Genomic DNA, 15,820 nt, shown 5'->3' on the forward strand with positions numbered 1-15,820 from the left:
CAACTATATTACGGTTTAAAACGTGCCCTTATATATTGTACTGCATCAGATACTATTTTTAGACTGTGTATATAGTTAGTAGGCTATTCTATTCTGAACATGTGCTTTAATGTCATGCAAAGTTAAAGGTTTCTAATTTATATTTTGTGAAAAATTGTACTGCTATCCCTAATATACGTTTCATATGAAACTGCAGTTTTATACAATAACCTCCTTTCTCTCTTGTAATATAAAAACAAGGAAGATATTTCCGGAAGTACATTGACGAGAGATCAAGCTTTGATGATCACATTGCCCACTAGAGGGCATTAAATACACATTTCAGGTTTGCCTTTGAGAAGTAGTTTAGGAGCAACAAAATGAAATGTAAACTTTTTATTTTCTTGTATACAACTTGATTCTCATAAGGGAGTGGAGCTCCAGTGTTAATATTTTGATATGACCACACTGTAAAAAAAATAAAATCTATTTAATGTAGCTCGATCACTTTTTTAAGTGTGGAAATGTAAATACAAACATAATGAGTCAGTCACTCAATCCCTCAGAAATATTGTTAAATTTACTTTATTTTAAGTTATTAAAAAATATCAAAATAAAATAATACTTTCTCCAAACAGCCAAATTCTTGATTTCTCATTTCTAGCTATGTTAAAAATTACAAATATGATGGTAACAGATCGGTAACATGAGTGAGTTGTGCTTCTGCTTAACTACTGCCTGTTGGCATGTGTGGGTACTAGTACAAATAAATCACACTGATTATTTCACTGTCATACGCTTTACTCCTACTGCTCATAAAAGCCTAAACATGCAAATTACTCTTAGTATTTAAAAAAAGCACAGAGTATAATAAATGAGGCACATTGGCATAAACAAACGGGAGGGTACAGATGGGATACAGCTGCAGGTCAAAAATAAACCTGTTCACATTCCAGCAGATGCACACAAACACTCTCCTTAATACACAGACAATGGGTGAAAATACACCAGTGTGCTTTACAGCAGGCCCGAAAACACTCTCTGAGTGCAGTAAATAAACACACATGCATTGACTTTTGGTTACGGTGCATACACCCACCCACACACACACACACACACATTCATCAATTGGGTTACACGTACTACACATACACACATCAACAAGCACATTTATCTATAGATTTTGTACATTGATTGGTACGGACAATACATATTTTTCTGATGCACGACACAGGTATAAAGCACAAAAGTAAGTTGTTCCTGATTCTGAGCTATTTTGGCGAAATTACTTGCAGAACTACATGTTTCAGACATCCACGAACTGCGTTGTGCGTGGTGTAAGGATTTGGCGAATCTTGTAAACATGTTATAACAGCTAGCTCTATTAACTTCATGCACATTTAAACCTTCAAAGAAAAAAGAAAAAAAGAGTCTTGAGAAGGTCTCTACACATTTACACATTCTCACGGTAGAGTCACATCAACAGGGAGGCACTAACACACTTTTTTTCTGGTCCTTTGGCTTAAATTTATGGTTTCAGTGAAAGTCTGCCTTTGATTCGACATCTATGTTTAGACCCTGGTTTGAGAAGCTATTTCCTGAGTGAACATAACTGCATGTGCATGTACACGAACATACAAACTCACACTCACACGTCTTCAGCAAAAACCTTATGAGCAGAATATTAGCTCTAATGCATAAAAAACAATGTACAATATACATTAATGTCAAAATACATATAACTATTTTAAAAATTCTCATATAAATAGCATAAATGGCATAAACTGCTTTGTTTTGAGGGGTTTGTTGAATCCACCAAAGGGGCGTGGCCTCATCAATAGATTGGCTTAAAGCAACTGCAAGTCAAGATAGGCTCCGCCTCCTACAGACTGGTCCCCAATAGGATGCTTGGCTGACAGCATAGAAGGAAGAGTTACCAAAGCGTCGGTGTTGCCGGGCTGAAGGAGACAGGAAGAAATTACATTTACTCGAGACACATGCTTATGCCTCATTATTTGTAATAAGCCCCACCTCAAATGAGTGACAGCCCTCCTACTGACTAACTAGCAAACCGCCTGAGGCGAATGTACAGCCTGCATGGGAAAGACGCACATTGTGGGTGTGCATGGCAGGAGTCACAGCTGTTTTTAGAATGGGTTCATTATCCCATTAGGCAAACTAACAGAAGGATTCACTCATGTGGTGTCAAATATATGGTGTCCGCTTCCAGATAAATATTCTGTTTAATTCACAGTACTACTCAGTATATACTATTGCTATATTAAAATAATAATTGCTAAAGATGTCATAATGTGTGTGTATATATATATATATATATATATATATATATATATATTTGTTCATTATGTATTCATTTGGTGCATTGTTTATATATGTTTTCGTTTACCTGATCTCGAATGGCAGAATAATAACACTGGCATCCCAAAGCAATAGAACAGAGAGACAGCAGTCAAGTTGGAGTCAAGATTGAGCAGGCCAATGCACCGCACCTTAACTGCGTGCGTGTGTGTGTTTGTGTCTGAGGGAATTTAGACCAGAGGAACCTGTTTAGCTCATTGAGGGGGTGTGACAATGCAACTATGCGATCCTGTTACTCAAACCCACTAAAGCATCTAAATCTTCAATGCTGAGCACTGCAGGGCAAAGGACACACCTTAATGTTCCCTACAATCCAGCCCAGCCCTTCTTATAAACACACACACAAGTTTTTTTGATGTGGAACAAACTAGGACTTGTATTTGGATCAGTGGCGCTCATTAACATTATGAAAGCCCATTTGAAGCTGCTTGCTAATACATTTAAATTCTTTAGACGTCATCAGTGAACTGTAACTAATTTGGATTCTTGCTTTTTTGGCAGGAATTTAACTAAAATAATCAGAGAAATTACATGAAAGAAATTCCTGTCTCTTCCTGAACTCACATTGGTATTATAGTATAGTTGTGGGAATATTTTAAACTCACCTGATACCCATGTACCATGCTGAGGATCTCTTTAACCCCAGGATTATAAGCATGGGAAGGGGCGTGACCTTGCATTCGTATCAGTGCTGCGTGCGGGGCCGAGATGACGGAGCCAGCTGAAGGGTTGTGGCCAGTAGGGAAGTAGCTGATGTTAGGGGGGGAGCCAGGTGGGCTGTTGAAAACAGACAAAGATAGCCAAATAAGCAAAACATTTAAAAATAAATAAATATAAATATATATGTATATATACAATTATATACTATATTAAAATATTATGAAACTTTCATATAAATGAAATATGATTTATACATTTAATTTTTTTTAATTCCCTTCTTCCATTGGTCGATCAAATAGTCCCACCCCAATCACACGTCATTGGTCGAGGCAATGCTGCTGTGTTAGATCGATAGTTAACTCTGTGGATCTCCACTTTACTGTTTTGTAGCCTTCCTCAAGCTAGATAATCATATATCTTTCCTTAAATCTCACATACACAAACAGTTCCTGAACCAGTTCTTCCACTATGGAGTGAACTAAAATGCACATTATAGCTATGTTAATGGACCTGGGTGTGACACACTCACTTTGTAGCATGTTAGCCTTGTAAACACACCTAGTCCTGCAGTAGCAGTATTAACATTAAGTGACATGGCATGTTACGCACAGAAGCCAATGGCACATGTCACTATGCGTATTGGCACATCCGGTGGCACATCGGTGGCTTCATTGGCATGTGCCAGTGGATAGTGGCATGTGTCACTGACATTATCGCGACACACAGACACTGACATGACACCTGACTGACACCGAGTCGCAGAACTTCACCTTATGTTGCGACACCTCCAGTAGTGACTGACAGATTAATCGAGCATCTATGCTGACGTAATTGGGACACAAAATCCTATATAAATAGCCTAATTTTGATATTTTAAATATCAATTAAACGCATTAAAGTCAGTTATATATATTTTTCAAACATGTTATTTGTGTCACGTCTGTATTTGATTGGTATGTGCCACTGAATGTTTTGTAATACCAGTGCTACTTTATGTTGTTTATCTCGCAAAGTCACAAACTGCCCATTCTAGGAAAGACACGAAATAAATCTATCATGTCACTTAATGTTAATACCGCCTCTCCAGTCCTGGTTGTGCACTTCTTAAAGACAAAGTCATCATTATGTCCAGCTTTTAGAGATTCATTTGAGCAGCTCATCAAAAAAAAAGCCTGAGGTACATGCCCAAACACATTACTTTACCCTCAAACACAAACATACACACTTACACAATGGTTGTATGTAAATATTCACACTTTGTGAAACCACTCAGTAAACATGAGACAGCTACTGGTGAGTATTCTCACATATGTTGTCTGTTTAAAAGGTAAGTACGTCCCGTTTCTGTATGAAGACCCCCCCCCCCCCCCCAAAAAAAAATGGTTCAGACAGGTTTCCAAGGCAATTCAAGTGAATTCTAGATATATCTAATCAAACATTTAAACCTTGAATGTATCTATGCATCTATGATGCCTTTACTCCTCAGTAAAGTACCTAAGTTTTGGATTAATAGGTACACTTTGACTAGAGTATTAGACGCATCATTAACTTAAAGATGACTGGTATCAATCCCCCATTAATCATTTTATGTGAATGAAACTGCAGTGAACTATTGCTCGTACACTGCATGTATATGTGCATAGCTTATCTTATAATGAAAAACAACACTAACAGATATAACTCTTACCTGGGATAATAGGTGGTGTAGTTCATGTACAGCTGGTTACTGGCAGGGTAGAAGGCCGTTGTTGGTGCCAGTGGCCGGGGACTCAGCAGGAACTGGGACGGGTAGATCCCAGCTTGCTCTACAGGTAGCACTGCTCCTGTAGGAAGAACAGCTCCGGCAGGAAGCACAGCCGTCCCATGAGGAAACGTGTACGATGGAGGAGACAAACCTGAAATGGGGGAGGGTGGGATATTGAGGAATTATTGAGAGAAAACAACAACCTTGAAGCTTCCAGTTATGGCCATCAGATGGGATTGTAGTGTGTTAATCTGGTCAACGAAATTGAAGACAAAAAAGTTTTTTGATTGCACCACAGTGATAATTAAACGGTTTTAATAAGATATATGTTTGATGACAATATGACTAGAAAAGGTAACACTGCAAGATATGGAGTGGTGCAGGGATGACTTCAAAACCCGGAAGACTAATCTGCCACTGGTTCCCTTGAGATTTTCCTATGGGGATTTATAATGAGGCCTTTTGTTCTACGGTGTAAATAACACACACTCATAATCGAAAAATGTAAATTTTGTAGCTATTATTTTCATTTAAAAAACAAATGTTTCTAATAAGTAACTAGATAAGAACGTTTAGGTTGTGAGTGTGTTCAGTTTACGCTGTAGAACAAAACATTCAAGTGTCGTCATGTTATGTTTACCACAGACCTTATTTTACTCATAAATGTAAAAAAAAAAACATTATAAAAGCCCATAGGAAAATCTCGAGGGCACCAGTGGCAAATTAGTCTTCTGGGTTTTGACGTCATCCCTGCATCACTCTGTTAACAATGCGCTTTCAATGATTTTAGAAATAATTGAAATTGAAAATAGTAGAAATAATCCAGCAAGAATTGACCTGTTGGAGCTGAAAAAGCTGAACACAGATAACCGAACTAATTTGCTTTTGCTCACTCAAACGCAACCTCAGCAAACCTCCAAGGGGCCCACAGGATGACTTAAAAGTAGGTTAATTAATAAATTAGTATTAATATATTGAAAATAATCTAACTCTAATCTAAATTTAAAATGCAAAAAACACACAAAAATCACATTTCTTTTTTTTCTCTAACAACTATTCTTTTTACTGAAGAACATACAGATCTTGAAACTTCAGGGATCACAAAATAAATCATGGTTATTTAATTAAATATATTAATACTAACAGTTTTTGTTAATAAAAAAGTTCGAAAAATACCGGAAATATCTTTATTTTTATTTGAGTCAAAAAGTTTGAAAACCACAGCTTTATGCTATATTAGTGAGAATAAAATGAACTTAAATAATGTTTAAAAATACATGGTCACTTTGTTATATTATTTCAGTCTTTTTTATTTTTCAGTCAAAAATGTTATTTTTGTTGGCAAATTTGTATGCCATTTTAGTGAGAATAAAGAGGACTAAAATGAATGAATTTAAATAATTACTAAATAATACTAACAATAAAATATAATATAAAATTAAAGAATTAAAAATTTAAGAATTAAAAGACAATGACTATGACTAAAAAAGCAAACTGCCTAGTGATTATTTAAGGTATTTTTGCCAACCAATTAAAGGGTGTGGTCCTGACTGAACCTAAGCCCCTAAGCCAGTTACAATGAGGGCTTTACACCTTTAAACTGTTTTCCAGTCCTGTTCATTGTTTGTCATCAGAGGTTCATGTTGTAATTTCATCATACGAACAAAGAACAATGCAGTGCAAATCAACGGTGTTGCCACCAGCGGTAGCCCACCCTAAATTCAACCTGTTACATTGTGAACCAGCCTCTAAATCCAATCCAATTTAAGCATGTCTCTTAGTTACTGCGGCAGGTACAATTACAAATCCCATCTATCATGTGAAGGTTATGTTTCTTTTTTTGTAATATTAAATGTGCCAAAATATTTTGCTCACTGAATCTGAAAAATACCAGTTTGGTGCAAGAAAATATTTCTATTCATTAAGATATCTCACACAAAGCATGCAGCAAACCTTAACCCAAAACTGTCAACATCTGCCATTATTATTCAGCTACAAGTCAGGTATGTTCCCTCCACCCTTCAACACACAGCAGCACACAGCCACAGGCGTTCAGGCACCTTTAACCAGACTCAACCTGTGGCATGCAGAGGATTTTGCTGCTGTTGGTTGTTAGGGTAGGAAAGTTACCGAGCTGACAATCTATCCAGAACAAGAACCGAAGAAAGAAAGAAATCTAAACTAAATCAAACAGAAAGTGCCTTTACATGACACACCATGCGTTTGAAAGTGCAATTGGTGGTGGCATTATGATGTGTATTGAAATTCTGTGCACATTTAGATTTAGAAAGATTGCACTTAATCACCCCAAAATCAAAGCCCTCCATTCCCACGCTGTGGAAAAGCATCTGACAAACTCATCAGATTTAAATTGAATTCACCCAACCAGATTCCAACTGCTCCTGATGCCCATTCCTGTCTGGACAGGAAATATGGACAGGACACCCACCGAATGAATGCATGAATAAGTGAATGAATGAATGAGAGAAAGGGGAAAAAACAGGAAGGCGTGAAGCGCCACCTACCCGCACACACAGCTGAGAGAAGCAGATCCAGAGCCCAGCGGCACTTACGTCGTAACTTACATGGTGGCGGCGAGAGGCCGCTCCTGTTGAGCGTCCCCCCCATCAGCACGATGTTCATCTCCTGAGCGGAGCACGCAAACACCTCCACGTAACGCTCCTTCATGCTGCGCTTGTGGCAGCGCTGGGCCGCCAGGAACGCCCGGTCAGCTGAACGCATCTGGATAAAAGCATCACCCGAAGGACGACCCTGACCAAACACACAAACATATGCATAAACTCTATTTTAAAAAGAATGAAACAAGTGCACAGAACGCGTTTCTGGTTTTAAATGTTGGTCATTGTACTAAATATGTCTCACTGCTGTTGTTTTTCAGCATCTTCTGTCAGGAGTGGCTGTTTTTTAAGATGTCGTGTCAAGTTAAAAGTAGGGTTGGGAACAGAAAACTGGTTCTTATTCATAATAAGGATCTTATAATTAATCTTATTATAAACTCATTTTGAAAAGAAATCTGATACACTGTTCTAGAATATTCACTGTACTAGATTCCTGCACTTGTTATTAAAAATGTTACTGAATCTTCAGCACTAAATAGACAGTGTGAACAGTGTAGTCTATTTACAAAACAATTAAAGACTCTTTTGAGCCAATTCTTTTTAATTAATCAAAAAACAGAGTATTTCATCTCCTGAAAACAAATTACTCTAATTGGTTCTTTGATTTGATTTGTCCTACAGTCCAATACACTAATGAATTATGGTTATTTTGATGAACCAACAGAAACACATACAGTTAGTGCTGACTGGTGGTTCATATGACAATGTGTAGTTAAACATGTTGTTTTCAGTATTAAAATAATTAAATATATTACCACATTTTCATTTGTGTATTATTGTTGTTTAATATAAAGTTAATCCAATATAACTGGATAGCATTTTCAAAAGAGACTGTGTATAAAAAATAAAACAATTGTTTTAAATCATCTTATAATGTGGCAATGAAATATTCCATTCAAAAATATAATTTTTGTTTGTTTGAAATGAATACCTTTATTCAGCAAGGATGCATTAAATTGACCAAAAGTGAAGTTAAATATTGTTACATTGTTATAAAAACATTATCAAATAAATGCTGTTCTTTTAAAGAATCCTGAAAAATGTAATCATGGTTTCCACAAAAATATTAAGCAGCTCAACTATTTTCACCATTACTACTACTAATAATAATTCATTATGATTCTTGAGAAGCAAATCAGGATATTTGAATGATTTCAAGGATCATGTGATACTCAAGACTGGATTAATGACTGCTGAAAATTCAGCTTTGCCATCACAGGAATAAATTACATTTTAAAATCGATTAAAATATAACACAGTTATTTTTAAATTGTAATAATATTTCACACGATTGCTGTTTTTACTGTATCTACTGTAAATGCAGCCTTGGTGAGCATAAACGTCATCTTTCAAAAAAAAAAAATTGTCCAAAATCTTACTGACCCCAGACCTTTGGAAAGTAGTGTAAAAGAATCGTTAATTGAACTGTAAAGGAAATAGAGGAATCGGAATCATTAAAATCTTTGTGTCTAGCTGAAAATATGCAAGCCAGCTTTTTAAGTTTCTATCTTTGAAACCTGGTTTGGCTGTAAATATTAAATGTTTAGTTCTCTTCAGCGTGCTTTAAAATATTGTGTGAACAAAGGCATGACAGCAACACATTACAAAGGAATGAAGAAACGCAAGTCCTGACAGAAGCTGCTGCACTGATTGATTAAACCACCCATTTTTATGGATTGGTTGAGCCAAAGGGAGGAAACCTCTCTGACAGAACACATTCTGAACTACATAGGTGTGTTTATTATATTGGATTATTTCCATATGAATTCAAAGTCAGTAACAACGGTTAGTAGTAGACTACAGTTCATAAGGACATAAATGGGTCTGAGCGCCTTACCTGCTGGTTAAGCACCATATGTACTCCATGTGGTTTGATGTCAGCAGTGTATTCCCCCAGGAAAACCAAAATGTCCTGGATGCTGGCATCGTATGGCAGACCCCTCAATCTCACGCAGTCCCGAACACCTGTCACTGCTGCCGTTTGGGGCACGAATGTGGGCTGTGGCAACACAGACAGGATGGGGGATGGGGCTATCGGAATCAACGGCGCTGATGAGTATCTGTTCAGTACCTGACACACAAATGCTGGAGTTAGAGTATATGACTGGTAATGCATATTATCAAGAAGACTTTGCCTGTTTATAGCTCCAAGTGTGGAGATGATGGATGAACTGAGTTTTAACTGGAGCTACTGATGCTGTTTGCCATTCCTTATATTGTAATAGTATCCTTATCTTGCAATAATAGCATGCACAAGTTGTGATTGTAGCCAAACACATTTGTTGTATCTGCTTAACTGAATACATGACGTTAACTGACCACATAACATGCATTATATTACAGCTGTATATGACTGCCATACAGACATATATATACACTCATCTCTGGCTGATAATAGAACTCTTCTTAAATTGTAACACTGAAACAATTATTTTCTGTAAAGCTGTTATGTGAAAAGCGCTATACAAATAAACTTGAAACCATGCACACACAACATTGGTGTGTCTATATCCTCAAATGCCATAATATATGAAGACAACTTGACCACCGTAAGTTTGGTCAGTTTTACATTTGTTGGACTTTCTGTTTGAGCAACCCAAACCATCACTTTGGTTTCTTAGGCTTCTTGCTTTACATTGAAACGTTTAATGCTTTACCTGTTCTGCTTTTAAATCAATCCTCTGACCAGTCGAAACCATCTGTACTTTGGTAGATAAACTTATAATCAGTTTAAACCCATATATTTTACATATATTTTATTATTTCCATACATTCATTCTTAGATGAAAATCACATGTTACCATGGTAAAAGTTAGATAGCCCAAAACAAAGTAGAAAATAAATCTGCAATCATTTTGATAGAAAAATTATCTTTATAAAACAAAATATATTTATTATCCATGTTACGTTCAATGCTGTGGTCTAATGATTATGTACTTACTGTGTCAAAAAGTAGCTATCGAACGATTAAAACTATTGGTTTTAGACGAAAACAAAGAAACAAAAGTATTGGTTGTAAAAAATATTTGACAGTTGTAGCAGGTACATGAGCAGGACCAGTTTGCGTTTGTTGTGTAACGGATCAGGCACATCTGCTTTTTTGCTTTTTAAATTTGAATAAGTTTATCAGTCTTTTGGTATAATTTGTTGATTCAATTGTGAATATGCTGCTTATTAAATAACCTAACAACAGCCAACTATTAATATAAGTCATGATGGGATTTTTTTTTCCTGTGTTCTAACCGACACACCCTTGAGCATCAAAAGCCCCTTCCTTGTGATGGACACAGCTGAGATAGTCAAACACACACAGTGTCTGCTCAAACACAGGTTAAGTTGAGCTAAACCACCTGCTATTGGTTGAGTAGCCTTGGTTTATATGACGACAGCTAAAAATTAACAAGAAGGAATTCCAAGTAATTCTACAAAATTAGTAACAATGAAATTTTTACATTGAAGAACGGGAGGACTAAGAGAGAGTTTTATGACAGCTTTGAAAAGCTAATCTTTTACAGATTACTGAGCTGAGTGTTTGTTCAGCGAGCAGGGCCGTTCAGATATAGTACAAACTTGTACACACACTCAAGACCTCACGTTTTACTTACCCCTCTGAGTCTGTCCAACAATCCAAACCAACTAAAAAAAATACTCCACACAACTGATGACTTCAAAATAAACAGGAAGTGCCGCCCTCACCTGTTGCACCTCAGCCGCAGTGCTCTTGAACAGCTCTATGTATCTCTTGCCCAGGATGTCCTTGTGTTTTTTCAGCGCGTTCTGAGCGTGCTCCTCGCAGGAGAACAGGACGAACGCATCCCCAGTGGGCCTGCCATCGGGAAAACGTACAAACAGAATGCCTTCGGTGCCGTCGGTCACTGGACACGCCGGGGAAAAGAACTGCAGCACCTGCTCTGCGGTGGCAGTGAACGGAAGTCCACGCATGCGTATGATAACCTGATTCTCCCTCGACAGAAAATTGACCACTTCATTAGAGGTACCTGTCAATCACACATTCACACATATTCGTCAGCCTCTCAACGTGAAGCTACAATTACACAAAACAAACTGAAACCATGCAAATAACGTGGAGAGATCTCTAACTCAGATTAAATCAGATGAAATACACAGTTTGTTACAACTGCACTCCTAGACTAACTAGTAGAACTAGAATGTGCAAGATTTTCCACATAAAGGGATGGGTAAGGAAAGCCAGTTCCTGTGAAGTTCCTTAACTTTTTAAGGAATAAATATTTGGAAAAAGAAATGCAATTTCACTGACAATTGATGAGAAAATCAATCAATAATAAAACATGTAAATCAGTTCTCACCAAAGTTGTGTTTACATTTTTAATGAGCACTGTATGTTTATGATTCACCTCATTTGTCATTTATCCCGCTGTCATACTACACTGTTTGCACTGTATGTTTTTGATTAACTAAAAAGAACCAACTCGTAGAAGTCATTCGTTTGGGAATCAGACTACACTGGTCACACTGCTCTGTTTTTTCTTTTTTAATGGAACCGGTTCTGAATAAGGATAGATTACTCATGAAATATAATCAATTATGGAACCAGTTCTGAATAAGAATAAGAACTGGTTCTCACTTCCCAACCCTATCCACAGACAAGCCCAAAAAAAAAGAATTTTTTACCTCCTGCTATCTTTAGAAAGTCTTCGCCTGTTGCCTTGTAAACCTGCAATGCAAAATAATGTGATTAGAATTGACAAACTACTACAGTTAAAAAAAGGTGGATGTAACAGGAATTTTGTTCATCATGGCACTTAATGTAACTTCATTTACATAAACAGAGTTAAAATATATTTTAGTACAAATAGCTTTATGAATGAGTGTGTACCTCAATGTATCTGGTGCCCATGTGATGCTTATGTCTCTGCAGGGCCAAATCCCTGTGCTCCTCACTCTCAAACCGCACTAGTGCTTCTCCATTCCTCCTGCCCTGAGCATTCAGACACAATGCAGCACCTCCTCTACACACACACAGTCAATCATCAGACAGATTGGTATTGTGCACACACTGAATAATGATAATTGATTAAACCAGAGTAGCCTGTGGGTTGTTTGCATACTTGGCGATGTTGAGACCCCTGAAGAACCGGGCGATGTCCTGGTCTGAGGACTGCCATGGAAGACCCCGAGCTCTGATCACTGTGTTATCATCCACCCTCTCCATCTTACTGCTATACACAACCATACATACAGTTTAAACAGAAACATTATATACATAATATAATAACATCTTTTACAATTCTAATGTCCTCTATCAACTATATCAATCACTATTATAAGTGCAGCAGCAATTTTGCTTTAAAATTCCATATACATTTTTTATCCAAACACACAACATGAATTTCCGATCTCCATTCTACAGTCATTTGATTAATTTGATAGAAATTGCAATCACAAACAGTAATCTTAATATTTTATAGTTCTAACAAGAAAAATGTATATTCATTATAGAAAATCCCAAGACTTTACTGTAATATTTTGTTATTGTTTTGTACAGTACAGTTAAAAAATATATTTTATTTTAAATAAGAAACTGTGGTAACACTTTAGTTTAGGGTCCAATTCTCACTATTAACTAGTTGCTTATTAGCATGCATATTACTAGGATATTAGCTGTTTATCAGTACTTATAAAGCACATTTTAATGTCTTATTCTGCATGACCAAATTCTACATCCCATAATCCTACCCAATACCTAAACTTAACAACCCTACTAACTATTAATAAGCAGTAATTAAGAGTTTATTGAGGCAAAAGTCGTTATTAGTGAGAACTGGACCCTAATCTAAAGTGAAAATGAAACGGTTCTTACCAGGTGCCTGTCTCAAACTTGTCATTCACTTTTTCAGGTAAGGAGAATTTGTGGCCTATGAAGAAGAATAAAGCAGGTTCATAACAGAAACACTTATGAATATTAACTCTATGTGTGCAGACAAATAATATGTAAATTGTAAGGACTTACAGACAGAATCCGAGATTAGTGCTAAAACAATATCTGCCATCTGTTGAACTTTGTAAGCAGTGAAAGCATGAAGAGAAGAATCTACAACCACATTCAAGTCTGATCGCAACCGCAGTCAAGGAATACAGCGTCTGTGTTTAGTGTTACACCTTAATTACCAGTTAATGACACAGTAAAGATGCAAGGAACAACTAGAGCAGGGGTTATAATTGCAAAAGGACTGTTGAAACACTGCAGTCTTCCATAAAGAAACATAGAAGGAGAGAATGACTCTCGATAACCATACAATTCTTATGGCAGAAGGCTGTGCTATTGCATTGTGTTTGACTCTGTTTGTGTGTGTGTGTGTGTGTGTGTGTGTGCGTGTAGGCATTAATACATTACAGCGTAGGTGTGGCAGGTTAAGCTTGTTGGCTAAACACTCTTGGCTTTCTCTTGCCGACTCAATTGAACCGACACTATTGTGAGTCTATTTGCATTTCAAAACCTTGGGATCCTGCAGCCAACACCCTGTTGCCTACCTTTCTCTCACATAAACACTCAAATGCAACTTCCTCAACCTAGCTGTCAGAGAATTATGAACTATTGCATTAATCTACACTCATCCCTTTAAGACTTACATAAAAATATAGAATTTAACATGTTTTTAAGGATACACTCAGCCATGACCTGAAGATCCAAGTCTTTCAGTTCCCCTTCTGATGGGAATTTTTTCTTGAACTCTTTCCGCAGGTCAAAGAACGAAAAGAAACACTCAGGCAACAAAATATTCTGAAAAGCACAAAAGAAAGCAGTCAAGAAAACACATTTGCGCTCATAAATTATTAGCTAAACTTTTTACAAAAATCACCCACACACTTGCAGTATTTAGAGTTTGATACCTTGCTGGAAGCCTCGGGATGCAGGACTTGACGCACATGCAGCTGTCCATCCGTACAGAGGCAGAAGGAATTCCCTGCACCTGCGTCCACTTCTGCACATAACTTCTGATTTAACTGCACACACAGACACCTTTTAAGTAAACGGCACTTTTGTGTCGCATTTAGGCTAATACATACCCATGAGGCTGCTTGAGCCAACATCAATCCACAAGCTGTTAAATAATGTGTTTAATAGCGTGTATAGATATGCAAACATTCATTGGAGTTTAAATGGTCTATAGGCAGACCCTCCCTCAAGGGGAGTTCGAATAGAAAGTTCAACTGTCCTTTGAAAAGATCCACTCTCAAATGTAAACATCCTTATGTATTTGAACAGACCCTTTTAAAGATAAATGGCAACCTGTCAGGACAGATTATATGAGAATGTGAGAATGATCACCTGTTCGATGGCCTCCTCAAGCGAATCAGCAGTTGTCAAGGCATCCTCGGTGAGTCCACTCACCTCCTGACACTCCTCAGAAAGCTCAACGTGATCTGGTTTGACTAGCAGTTCATTTACCTGACCAGTCTAAAAGCAGAAAGGAGAGAAATGCTCACTTCCAACATATACATTTCCATAGGCAAATAAATAGATGGATGTAAAAAGTAGATAGATAGCTAGATAGAATATTTTGTCTCCGTAAATTAAAATAAATCTGACATATATAAAATAAAATAGTTTTTAACTCTCGATCTTTCACCGCCACCACAATTGGGCTAGCCTACTATAAAGGCACATACACACGCATATAGACAGATAGATATGGGAAGGGGGGAAATAAATAGGCCTACATTTATTTGGCCTTAGATTTCATAATTTATAAAATATGACATATAGGCTAAATGTAAAATATTTATAATTATCTCTCTAACTATTGACGCACGCACGCGCGCGCGCGCACACACACACACACCATCACGGGAAATATGAAATTAGCCTACCTTTTTAGTCGCCAAATCCACAACTTGCCAAACCAACTGTACAATTTCCTTCTCATCTGTTCCCAATTGGTCCCCACTTGCGCCAGATGTGGTGGTGAATAAAAGCACCAGATAATCGGGATTAACCGTCATTTTTAAAAAAGAAGAAAAAACTATTGTCACCACCCCGATAGCAAAAGCAAAACCCTAGAGATCAACTCCAGGTGACAGAGAAGAGAAGAGCCCAGTGACCCCACACCTACGGACAGATCAGTGCCGGGTTCGGACTCGCCTTGATGGCCTTTTAATTACTCGAGAATCGATGCAAACCAGTCCGAAACCCCTGGCTCTGCTCCGCAATGGCTGCTTGGATCGCGCTGGTTTTGTGTGCGCCCTACCTGGCCACCGCCCACGTGACACAGGTAATAGATACCTGCCCAAGAGAAAGCCCTCCTACTGCTGCTGAGAAACAAGGACGTGGCAGGGCACGCAGAAAAGCGCTAGTGCTGCATGATGTGAGGGAATTCAGGATCTGTTTATTACACGTTGACTAATAAAATAACCCAGCATTAACACCTGCTCACCT

At 37.5% G+C, this 15,820-nt stretch overlaps 1 protein-coding gene across 2 annotated transcripts; it reads right to left on the minus strand.

Moving 5' to 3' along the window:
* Positions 1-548: 548 nt before the first annotated feature.
* On the minus strand, positions 549-15,464 carry esrp1 (epithelial splicing regulatory protein 1). 2 transcript variants are annotated; one of them, XM_084435484.1, is made up of 15 exons: positions 15,256-15,464; positions 14,714-14,842; positions 14,275-14,388; positions 14,050-14,164; positions 13,394-13,492; positions 13,244-13,298; positions 12,492-12,602; positions 12,260-12,392; positions 12,055-12,097; positions 11,098-11,399; positions 9,239-9,472; positions 7,348-7,534; positions 4,706-4,913; positions 2,964-3,135; positions 549-1,937 (listed from the first exon to the last, which is right to left on the minus strand). In XM_084435484.1, the coding sequence occupies exons 1-15, from the start codon at positions 15,385-15,387 to the stop codon at positions 1,827-1,829; spliced, it is 2,145 nt and encodes a 714-aa protein (XP_084291610.1). In that variant the 5' UTR covers positions 15,388-15,464; the 3' UTR covers positions 549-1,826. The 2 variants fall into 2 exon arrangements, with proteins under 2 accessions (XP_084291610.1, XP_084291609.1); XM_084435483.1 differs by having other exon boundaries at positions 766-1,937; positions 7,336-7,534.
* Positions 15,465-15,820: the final 356 nt, after the last annotated feature.

Source organism: Rutilus rutilus (assembly GCF_951802725.1).
Source record: "Rutilus rutilus genome assembly, chromosome: 17".
In the NCBI taxonomy this organism is placed as follows: domain Eukaryota; kingdom Metazoa; phylum Chordata; class Actinopteri; order Cypriniformes; family Leuciscidae; genus Rutilus; species Rutilus rutilus.

Coding starts and splice junctions, on each gene's coding strand:
- esrp1 (XM_084435483.1), bottom strand. CDS start 15,387: ATGACGGTTAATCCCGATTATCTGGTGCTTTTATTCACCACCACATCT. Junction 12,603..13,243: donor AAGTTTGAGACAGGCACCTG/GTAAGAACCGTT, acceptor GGTTGTGTATAG/CAGTAAGATGGAGAGGGTGG. Junction 7,535..9,238: donor ATATGGTGCTTAACCAGCAG/GTAAGGCGCTCA, acceptor GTGTTTGGTCAG/GGTCGTCCTTCGGGTGATGC.